Source organism: Cupressus sempervirens, chromosome 3, assembly GCF_028749045.1.
Source record: "Cupressus sempervirens isolate cs-2001-9-10 chromosome 3, ASM2874904v1, whole genome shotgun sequence".
In the NCBI taxonomy this organism is placed as follows: Eukaryota; Viridiplantae; Streptophyta; class Pinopsida; order Cupressales; family Cupressaceae; genus Cupressus; species Cupressus sempervirens.
The window spans coordinates 801,531,451-801,543,897 of record NC_143120.1 but is presented as its reverse complement, the minus strand read 5'-3'; the positions used below and the strand labels follow the sequence as shown (position 1 = coordinate 801,543,897).

Sequence of the window (12,447 nt, the reverse complement as noted above, 5' to 3'; positions counted from 1 at the left end):
AATAAACACAGCTTGATACATTTTACAGATGTATTTTAAGTTTGCTCAAATGTCCTTCCGTGTAATGCCATTCTCATAAAGCACCCAGAGAGTAGCACCGCCCAAATATCTTATATTTTCAAGAAAAATAACAATATATAAATTGACTACAGTTATAGCTTGAAAATAGAGCTGGATCCTCAAAGTGGCTTTAACTCAACAGGCAACAGTAAGAATGTTAAAGTTCTAGAATTCCGAGTATTTTTGGACATAACCTGTACACAGCTCAATGCCTTTTAGTAGGCATCAAATCATCAATGCCCTTCTCAAACATATATCCAATATAACAGCATTGCACTCGAATCTTGCATGAGGAAAAATAACAATACTCAAATTGATTGCAATGATAAGTAATAAAAAATCTTGCGACTTACAGTGACAACAATTCAACAGCCAAAATGGAAATATCCTAAGCATAAAATCACTTGTGAAGAGATCATGCCGAGGCCAGTTGGATCTGGATGCATCCTAATACCTTTCTTGGATGTACGTGGAATGTACTGACATTTCTATTCTCTAAAATGCCATTCACATTTTAGAAGAAGAATAGTACTTCCCTAGAAACCACATAATATCAATTAAAAACTAAGAATACATAAATTAACAATGCTGATTTATTAGTAGTGCTGGTAAGAATCTAAGTTCTTAAACATATAGTCTGAAGCATAACTCTGCAATGTCAAGCAAACTCCATCAAAATAGCAAATTGATTCTGCATACATCCTTGTGCCTTTCTGAGATATACATGCAATATAATTCAATTCTTTTTACCCAATGTCATTCTTACACAAGCATTCACATCAATACTAATTCCCCTGAATCTTCTCACAATTCTGACAAAACTAACAACATGCATCATGTTATATGCAGACTGGTGAACAGCGTAGGTGAGTAAGGAGCCACTGCAGTTCAATTCCCTTTGTCTAAGTCCTTCATGGCAACTAGAGTATCACCGCTTCAGGAAACTTGTATTTCAGATTCAAATTTCCCAACATAATATATTCAAATATTTGAAAATAATACCCAAATTCACTACAATGGTGAAGTATTACAGGGCACAGCTTTATAGTTCCGTCAGTTTGACAATCAATGGTAAGAAATTTCTAATAACATTAAATTATAAGTGAGATGTTGATGCTGAGCCAATTCCTTTATGACCTTAATAATCGTACAGATGATTTTTGAACAAAAGCTAAGGTCTGCTATTAATGTATAAATCATACGGTATCAGTTCAAATACCCTACCTTCAACGACTATCATTAAGAAGCACTTAAATCTATAACTCAACTAGTTACGTTTTTAAGCAGGTACTACACCATTCGCTTTTAGTGGAGCATCGATTCATCAAAACTCCCCAGTTATCATCAGGTAAGCTTGGCAAAGCTCCTCCTATTACAACAAACTTATTTAAGTTATTTAACCAAAAGGAGAGCAATTTTGACAGGATTTGAACCCAGTCCATCGTTTCGGAGTTCACAATTATTTCTATTATAACATGCCGATAACGCTGAGAGAGGAACTCACAAACTCAATTATGAAGACACTAGCCCCATCACAGTTTGAGTAGCTCGCCACGGAAAGGTGGCATTTCTATCCTAATACTTTTTCCTAAAATTCTTACGATTTCGAAAAAAAATTCACTTGCCAGTATTTAAATATAATAGTCCATATATCCTGCGGTCACAGTCCAACAATACAAGGCACCGAATTCAATCACACCGAATCGACAAAAAAACAAACCAAGCCCATATCCAAAGGTTAACACCAATTCGTCAATACCAAAAAGCAATGGCAGATTAATTTCATAACCTTAAACGTAACAATAACCCCGCAAAACCCTATAATCTTACTTCATTCCACAAAACTCATCCCCAAAAGAGCCTCCGCACAAAATAGCAAAAGAAATAAAAACCCACAAAATTCAAAAACGCAAAGAGCATTAAAATTCTACAAACTTACCAGGAAACAAATTGGACACTCATCAAGGTCACCGATGTGCTCTTCGCCTCCAGGATAACAGGGAGCCAACTTACCATCTAGAATAAGCTTTCTCAACTTCTTCTGATCAACATCCCTGGGTTGATACAAGCCCTGCGGCCTCGTATACCGCTCATCCACGACATGTCTACGTCGAGTAAACTTATTCCCCATACTCAACAACAAACTTCACGCCCCGTTTCACTTCCCTTCCAACTAAACCCTAAAGTTCACGTCGCAAACCCTGTCAGCGCTTTTCAATTCCTCCATAGTCTCGACAACCACCGCAAAACAATCAAAAGCTGTCCGAAATACGCAAGAATCCAAACATATAAACTTAAAACCTTTCAAACGCGCCGAATTCCTTCCCATCAAACCCGCAAATCCAAGCCTCGGGTAAAAATCACGTTTTTCGATTAAATTTCACACAATTTGCTGCCAAATCGGACAAATTAGCTATCAACTAAAACAGTCCCCTGGAGCCGATAATCAGGGCACTGAGCAAGCCAAAAATAGTAGGTTTTGAGCTCAAAATAAACAAAATGTTCGGCCAAATCAGACAAATTTAGTCTCAACGCGCAGCTCTCGTTAATCGCAAACTCAATCCGAGACCGATGGACAGACTTATCGCGATCTCTCCTTATTATTGTTGGAGTCGAAACCTGAAGAAATGCCGAATCCCAATTACTCAGCATTTCGATGCCCACATTCTAAAGCCCGAAAATATACCAACCGAAAAAAAAAGTGCCGGTATCTCATTTAACGTCGAATATTTTTATTTTACATGTGAAAAACCAAGACAAGGTTAAACATACGAGGGTGGTCAAAACTACCACAGTACAAAAGGTAAAATCTCAGCTCTTATCTCGTTAGGGGTGAAAAAGAGCGGTGAAATACAGGGTGAAAGTGGTAAACTGTCGCCATCGGGCGTTTCGATAAAACACGTGCCGTAAAAATATCGTACGGTTTACAGATCCTCTGACGTACCAAAGGGTATAATCTACCCCTCCGTTGTCCCTTAAGTAGCGGGCCGTTTAACGTCTACGAGCAAGAAATTCGAACACCCAATATTATTACTGGCTCTTCAAATTATTTAGCCGTCAAATTTGTTCGGTAGAAAATCTAATCAAAATTACCCAGATTTCCCAGATCTGTGGAACGGATCACCGCCTTACACGTATCGAAATTCGAGCCACTTTTTGTCCTGTTCAATCTTCTAATCCACGTTTGCATGTCGTAGGGCCCACCGTAAGGGAGACTAGATGGGACCCACAAAAAAGAGAAGCATTTACTCGCGTTAGATTTAGTACTAAGCATTTTGGACCAAATTTATCATTACCACATATAGCGAGGCCTTTAAAAGGAAGTCCTTTAAAGAGAACGGGACATTTTTATCACAACAATAATACGGCTTTTGTTTCTTCCCAATGAGTGGCGGAGACGAGGGGAGATTCTTTTCAAGGATGTCAAGGTTGTATGATTAGAATTGAAGACTAATTGCTTGTGAATTGTGACTTCTTTTGGAACATTAAAGAATCTTATGTTAATAATAATATAAATTGAAGTTCTGTTTTTAAATTTTGTTTAATAATATTAAATTATGAAAGATATCTAAAGTATAATTAAAAAATAATATTGGGAGGCAAAGTTATTCTTTGAAAGTCACATGGGCTAAGTCAAGAAAGTAAAGTACTTAAAATCATAAGGGCATAGCTCCAAAATAGAAAGAGCATAAAACTATTTGATCAAAGTTGTACCTAAAGGAGGTGGAGGCTATGGTTCATCCTTAGTGTGACTAAAGTCGTACCTAAAGAAAACAACTTAGTGTGACTAAAGTTGTACCTAAAGGAGGTGGAGGGTATGGTTCATCCTTCTAACCTAAGCTTAGCTCCTAGTGTAATTAAGGATTTGGTTGTGTCCAACCATCTACATTATCCTCTTCAAACTCCTCACCTTCTTGTGGCGGGGAGATAACCAAAGTCAATATGGGATGGATGTTTTTTAAATTGGTAAGAGGTATAAATTTAAAGTTTTCAAGGGATGTATATTTTTCAAATAGGGAATAGGTTTGAGTCTAAAGTTTTTATTACTTATTGGATAGCCAAAAATTATTTTCTGGATGAAAAAACTTTGGTAAAAAAAAAATTAAAAATATGGGGGGAAGTATAATGATGGTGGTAGCATAAAGGTACATTTAAATTTCAATTTGTGTATGTAGGGCTAATATATGTACAAAATGAGAGCTCAAAAGTTTGTTTTGTGTTTAGAAGAAGGGTTGAAAAGTTCATTTTTATTAAATTTTATAGTTGATAGTATTTTTACTTCTACTTTGGGTTCAAGTGAAGTTTATTTACAAGATTTTGGTTGTACAATATTATCATTAATAAAAATAAATGTGTATCCCAAACAAAAAGTGCATTCTAGAATGGTGTTTTGTCTTGAATCACACAAATAAGAATAAAAGTGGATAGCATTCGTAAAGAGGAAAGAATTGCATGGCTGGCAATTAGTACTGTAAAAGTAGTAGTCAATCATAAAATTGCAACGGGATCAAAAAAAAAGCTTCTAAAGCTATTAAACCTACTCTAGGAGGAAGGGTTCTAATCATCAAGTTTATCCTCCCTTCAGTTGAGAAAGCCCTTGATTTCATCAATTCACTCTGAACCCATGAAAAAATCATCTTCATTCTTTTGTGACTACAAATCATTCATGTTTGCAAGTTGGTTTTCAATCTACTATGTGAGATGGTGGGATTCCAATGTGGAAATTAGCCAAGTGGAGGAGAACCCTAATGTGTTAGCTTGCCAACAAAGGGGGAACCACCTTATGTTTCTAGAAGTAGTACTAAGAGGAGTCAAGAGTGTCAATGTTTTCTATTATAAGGTACAAATATGGGAACCTACTTAACACAATGTAAGGGACATTGCCCTAGTGATCAAATAAAGTTTATAAAATGTATTGCCTCTAAAGCCTCTTTTTACAAAAATAATTGTATTTCTATCTTTTTGAATGATAAATAATATCCCAAGTCTAAAACAATGTGAAAGCTAACTAAATAGCCCATCACCTAGAAGAACATTAAGCTAAGTGAGGCACCTTAGAATAAAGGATTTAAACAATCCAAGACCATAAAACTTACAAGTGCATGTAAGAATTTTCCTTAGGGAAAAATCATCCAAGATCAAGGAACTCAAGCACAAGCACAAGAATACACCAATAAGGTATGATCAAAATAACAATATCCAAAATTGATTTATTGTCATTCAATGTTCTATCATGTATAAGTACACTAGGAGTGCCTGTATATAAAGGCCTCTGGAATGCTTCTAGAATGCCTAGGAATCAGCATACTGATAGGTCTTACAACAAGGCACATGTCCACCATAAGTGGATTATCCTCTATTAAGCATAGGAGTAAGTGTGATGATGAGAGGATTAGCCTACCAAGGTGTAGCACGTAAAATTATGTTGTAGACACCATGTGCTAAATTATGAGTGCGAATAACTATGTTGTCTACATGACAACTCAGTTAATTATGCAAACTCCAATGTTGTAGACACCATGTGTTGAATTAGAGTTGCTTACTTTTGTGTTGTCAACATGACAACTCATAAAAGTATGCAAACTCCTTAGTGTCTCACCAAAGAAATAATAAAATAATGCATTAACCTAAGTAAATTTAAGTAAGTGTAAATAGTGAATATTTATTTACACCAACAAAAACGAATAACATGTTTGCATTATCCTTCTCAAGGAAACTCAATATAGATATGTAATACATATCCATTTGGCATAGTCATGGTTAGAGGGACCTCAATGAGATTTGCACATCCTGATTTATCATAGCAAAATCAACAACAAAAGATCAACAATGAACTAAAAATATGCATTCCCACATCTTCACATTAACAAAAAAAATCATAAATTTAAATCAAGTTGGCCAGTAACATACAAATTGCATCCAGGATTGCATGTCCAATGATGAACAAAAAATATAGACTTCTAAGTCCTTTGATCCTTCAAGAGTGTCCTACCAAGATCTCACCCCTTCCCTAGATAAAGATTCAATATCTTAATATATAGAGCCTTTGTTAGGAACATGTCAACTCGTATCATTCATATTTTCTTAGGTAAAGAAAATGTAATACCATGAATATAATTCAAGACAAAAAGCATGAAGATCTCAATGCCAAATTGTTAAAATAAAGGACAATCCAAGAGAGACATCATCCTAAGATCAAGGAACATTGTAAACAAGCCGCAAAGCTTTGCCAATTGGGAAATTGCTTCACATTATCATAAAACTCCAATTGGTCATAGAACATGAAGAACACACATGCTCAAGTAAGAAACCAAGATTTTGTTGGTATCTCTAACCATTTTGTCTATTAGTGTCAACCACTTAGTCATTTACAAGGTAGCATCAGACAATCATCACTATGATCAAGTTACTCTATATAGATTGAGTCATGTACATAATTAAGTATGTACCTAGCTCTATAGGAACTGAGTAAGTCTTTTGGGTCACAAAGTATTTTTGTATATGAGTCAAGCGTGTCAGTGACCGAGTAAGTCATCAATGAGAAAGCAAGTTTTCAAAATACATGTGTCGAGTTACTTAGTATGTACCAAGAATAATGAAGGTCAAGCAACAACAATGTCGAGCATCACAAAATAGTAAAGGCCGAGCTACACAAAGTTTACATGAAAGTCAGGAATGGAACAAAGTTTTAGACGAAACGATTATCAAGCCAACTTGGAAGGAATATTTAAATTTTGAAGAGGTTGTTATAGAACATTCAATACTATCAGAGGTTGTTATAGAACATTCACATGTTGTGGATCATCGATCCCTATGTTGTGTGTTCAACAATCAGGATGAAGAGGCAAAACATGGAATCATCTAGAATATCTTTACAAAAATCTTTATATAGTGATGATCTTAACCTAGATCGTAGACCAATAAAGAAGGAGACGAGAAGAGTTTATTTGTAAACATGAAGCTATTGACAAAAAAAGGATTGAGATTAGTTTAGAAGTCATTAAAGGGTTTTGTTATCATCTAACAGACTGAGTGACCTAGTCATTGTAGTGAAGTGAAAGGGAAAGACAAGCATATCATATTAGAGGAGAGGATCAGTTAGTGAGGAGAGGATCAGTTAGTAAGGAGAAGACTCAAAATTAGCTTAGAGAGAAAACTAAGAGTTAGGTATTGAATTAGTTTTAATATACTTGAATCAAGGTAAATCACTTAACAGAGTGGTCTTAACAGATCTTTGTAAATCTCCTAACAGAGTCCTTACTTTATTATAAGTGTTAAATCCTCTAACAAGGTGAGACCTAACAATCTCTTAAGCTTTTAATAGGGAAGACCACTCACAAGATAGATCATATTATATGGTCAAACATTGTAACCTTAACTGCTTAACTTTATTACTGTAGTAATGAAGATTTGTGGGTGTCATCCCCAGCCTAGTTTTACCTTCACCTTGGAGGGTTTCTGGGTAACAAATATTGTGTTATGTGTTTTATTTTCATGCATGTGATTGATTATATTTATATGTTACATCAAATTTACATTATAAGTTTTAAATGCACAAGTTATTGATAGATGTGGATTAAGATCAGTTTAGAAGTCATTGAAGGGTTCTATTATCATCTAACAAACTAAGTGACCTAGTCATTACAATAAAGTGAAAAGGAAAGACAAGCATATCAAATCAAAGGAGAGGATCAATTAGTAAGAAGAAGACTTGAAATCAGCTTACAAAGAAAATTGAGAGGTAGGTTCTGAATCAGTTTTAACAAATTTGAATCAGGGTAAATCTCTTAATAGAGCAGTCTTAACAGATCTTTGTAAATCTCCTAACAGATTCCTTACTTTTTTCTAAGTGTTAAATCCTCTAACAAGGTGAGACCTAACAGTGTCTTAAGCTTTTAATAGGGCAGACCCCTCACAGGGTAGATCATATTTTATGATCAAACATTGTAACCTTAACTAATTTAACTTTATTACTATAGTAGTGAAGATTTGTGGGTGTCACCCCCACCCTAGTTTTACCTTCAACTTGGAGGGTTTTTGGGTAACAAATATTATGTTATGTGTTTTATTTGTATGCATGTGATTGATCAAATTTATATGTTACAGCAAATTTACATTATAAATTTTACATGCAGGAGTTATTGATACATGTGGATAAATCTGTGAAAAGTGAAAAAAGTGTTTTAGATTTTGATTTACCCCCCGCCCCCCCTCTCAGTATCTAGTTGGTTACTACTCCATCAATCAACAATTGGTATCAGAGTGTTGGTTCTTTGAAAGAAGCTTAAAGGCTTGGAGATTAGATCTTGGAGATGGAGGCTTTCAAATTGGACAAGACTATTGACAATTAGGTGATTGGCATTCAAATCACACTGTAAAAACTTGAGAATGCAAGACAAGATCTGAAAGATTCCCTAAAAAGGAGAAATAAAATTGCCATCTAGATAAAACAATTTTCTTATAAAGAAGTTGAGACTGAAGGATTGTTTGAACCAATCAATCCAAATGATAAAGCATCTATTGATCTACTTGACAACAACAAACTATTAAGTGAAGAAGTGAGAGCATTGAAAAGAGAACATAAAATCCAATCAGTAAGACTATGTGAAGACCGAGCAAAGAAAGAAAGTTGAAGAAGATAGGACCATGGCTAAAGAAGACAAAAGGGTAATGGCTACCAGACTTGAAGAAAGAATACCAGGTGTACAAAATCTCACTAATACTCAATTGGACATGATGAACCAACTAATGCTTGTAAATTAGGAATTGAATCACAAGGATGTGGAAATTGCAAATCCCAAATCACAAACTGACATACTAAAGAATGAATTGAAAAATGAGAAGGAATCTATGGAGAGATTCAACAAACCAAAGGAAGCAATGAAGTACTTTGAAGAACTTATGAAGTCATCAAGTTGTTCAAATGAGTGAGGACATTCATGCACTGAGAAAGGAGAATCATCCAGGAATGGAGAAATAAGATATGCAAAGTCAAAGGATAAGACAACATGTTATCATTGTGGAAAACTTTGTCATACTACAAATATCTGTCAAAGCAAACATGGTATGCAAAATTCTAAACCTGAGTTTACTAGTTACTATTTTTACTGCAAGAAACAAGGACATCAGATACATGAGTGTAGGTCAAGACTAAGGAATACATTAGCTACACATAAATTTGAAGGATATTGCTACAATTATCAAAATATGGGCATAGAGCATATGAATTTTGATCATAGATAAAACCCTATTTGACAAATTAGAAAAAGAATTATGCACCTAACATTGCATGTTCCAAACCTCACAAGTTTGGACATCAAAGTAAGAATTGTAGGACTCAAGTACATTCATAAAATCAAACAAAGAATAAAAGTGAAGGTAAAGTGGACATTGAGAAAGTAAGGAATGAAATGAACCAAAAATGGAAAAAGAAAACAAAAGATGAAAATAACAGAGCTAATGGAGTCAAGGTCACCCAATCCAATGGAGAATGTGATCATGTCATCTCAAACTAAGTAAAAAAGGTATGAATGGAACTTTATACTTAATTGATATATCATACATCAGTTCCTTACATATAAATGTGCCAAAAGTTCATATTTGCGTATACAAGGTGCATAAGAACATATATATGTGAAAGGTTGTCGAGTGTAAGAAAATTATCTATGTTGACCGAGCATTGCAACATGGACTGAGCATTTCAAGAATGATAGAGATCGAGTGACATGGAAGAGGCCAAGTTGTAGACCTATTTTAAAGGCATCAATAGTGACCAATACAACTGGCTTCCACTCATCTAAGTATGCAACATTAATGGAGACCCTAATTGTTAGGAAGAAGGTGTATAACAAATTTCAAAGACATTATTTCATACCTTGCATTCAAATTTTTGAGAGCATAGAGTGATTTAGCGATTTTAGCAACCAACAAAGATTTCAAGGGTGATTTGATCAAGAAGCTTGAATGAGTGGAGAATATGAACTATGTTGAGTATCTAGTGAAGAAAGAACTTCAAACCCTATCTATGGTCATCGTAGCTTCATCAACCACTGGAATGAGCCAAGAGGTTAATAGAATTCAACTGGTGAAGAGTGGCGCATGTCCTCTACCTAAATTTTGTGTTATTCTAGAGATTGATATGAAAGGAGACTCAATGGGTGCATTATCTTCAATACCACCTAAAGTCATTATGATCCATGATGTTAGAAGCTATTATATGTGCAAAATTGGAGAGGTAGGAGATTATGAAATCAAGGAAGCTAATGAGAAGTTGTGTAATGAAGGAATCTTGAAGGATGAATTTCAAATTATTGAGAGGAAAGGGTTAACTCGTGCCCTAGAGTTCTTGAGAAATTTCAAAATCGAGTGGATTAAAGTTATTTTGAGTCTAGAATTCATGACATGAAGTATTGGCTATAGAATGGACTAGTGGAGATTACAAAGAAAATGATACATAGGGTTACAAGTTATCCAAACTTATAAAAGAAGAAGACCATGCGATGTTTGAGCCATGAAGAAGTTGAGGCTAACATTGGAGCTAAGTGGAATGGACGTGGTATGTCCATTACAAGCATTTCTGATTCATTAACTAAATTTTTAGTGAGATTCATTGCTCACAAATTCTATCAATCAAGAAGTTAAATAGCATGTTGTGTATGGTTGTGGATCAAGCTTGGAAGATTGTGATGAAAGATCATGAGTATGATCTTACCGAGCCACAGAAGTTGCAACTTGCAAAGAATCTGTCATCAATAAGAAAAGCAAACAATTCAATGTGTAAGTTCAGATCCCTAATCATTTGTATTTTATTTTATATCCATAAGTACTTTCCTAGTATTGGTAATGTTGTATGGGAACAAGACAAACTAGTGACAAAGCAAATCAATGAGTACATTACTCAATTGGGAGAAAACTTTGGAAATGTAATGAATGCTTATTTTGAAGAATTTAAGCAAAAGGATGAAAAGAAGAATGAGGATTCCTAAAGAATTGGTCATAAGATACTACAGTGACATATGTTTTCTTTTTGACTTGGACAACACTTTTGTACAGGCAGTTAAGCCAAGGAAGGCTTGGTTACAAAGTTTTGATTATGAGATACAAAGTGATGTTGTAAGTGCAAATATTGAGGCACTACTGAAAGAGGAGATAAACATTGAGGCTGAACCTTTTGGTAGATATAAGGAAGCCAAAGCAAGGATAACTATGAATATCAATATAGCTTCCAAAGAGAAGAAAAGAAAGAAAATAATTGAAGACCTAGAAGCTAAGTTAGGTAGCCTAGGCAAGGGCAAGGAACCATTGCATATTACACAAGGTCTTGGAGAAGATGAAGAAAAAGGTAGTGGTGATGAGGAAGAAGAAGAAGAAGGTGACAAAGGAAAATCCCTGGTTATTGTCATGTCATCAAGAAAGAAGGCTCAAAAGAATACATAAGAAGACAACAATGACACCTCCACCACTAAACAAGCCAAGGACCAGGGCAACTGCTAGTGCCAAGCAATTTGCAAAGCATAAAGTAGTAGAGACTATCACTAATACATTTGGCATCGTTTTGCAACGGCTATGTGTCGCAATTATGACAGAAATGTGTCACGATTACGACAGTCATAGACGTCGCTATTTTTTAGTCGCAAATTACGATGTCTATCCTATACTGTCATAATTATGATGCATATCCGTCGCTATGCAACCACTTTATTGTGACATCAACCCCGTCACAATTCTTGGGGCTGACATCGTAATAGCGACGGACATCAGGTAATTGCAACAGCAGTTGGGCGTCACCTCTACAGCAACCTCGTCGCAATGCTTGTGGTTGACGTTGCAATTGCAACGGATACCCTTGCAATTGCAACAATAGTTGGGCATCGCCGCTACAGAAATCCCATCGCAATTCGTGTGGCTGACGTCGCAATAGCAACGGATACAAAGTAAAACAAAACAAAAATTTGCTAGCTTCTAGCTACATCAAACCAAATCAAACCTCCTAAACCCTGTGTGACTTCATTTGGTCACATCTTATATTTGAGCAGGATGGTGTCTTATTGGTGCTCCTTCCATTATTTCATGATATATTATTATCAGGCCATCCAATCGGCTATAGGACAAAGATGATTCTTGAACAATCGAATTAGCAATACGATCGATTTGCATTGTATTTGGACACTTGGTTTGAGGTTCATCTCATCGATTCCCATTCATCACAGGATCTTTATCTGACTAGACCTCGATAGAAAACATTGAGATTTCTCGAGCCCCAAGCCCAAATCATGCAGGCTTCAATCTCCACATATCATAAAGCCTTTATATAGAGTTGAGCATCCCATAGCTGGAAGCTTCACCTGCATCAGCTCTCGGATGGTGTGAGAATACTCAACTCTATAT

The 12,447-nt window shown here is 35.4% G+C and overlaps 1 protein-coding gene across 1 annotated transcript in view; it reads right to left on the bottom strand.

The window, feature by feature from the left end:
• The window catches only part of LOC149569224 (E3 ubiquitin-protein ligase DA2L-like), a 33,446-nt gene extending 30,643 nt beyond the window's left edge, over positions 1-2,803 (bottom strand). Inside the window, exon 1 of the mRNA XM_089821974.1 lies at positions 2,000-2,803. Within this exon, the coding sequence (XP_089678100.1) occupies positions 2,000-2,191 (192 nt within the window). The 5' untranslated portion in view covers positions 2,192-2,803. The remainder of the gene's footprint in view (positions 1-1,999) is intronic.
• Between the last annotated feature and the right edge of the window lie 9,644 nt (positions 2,804-12,447).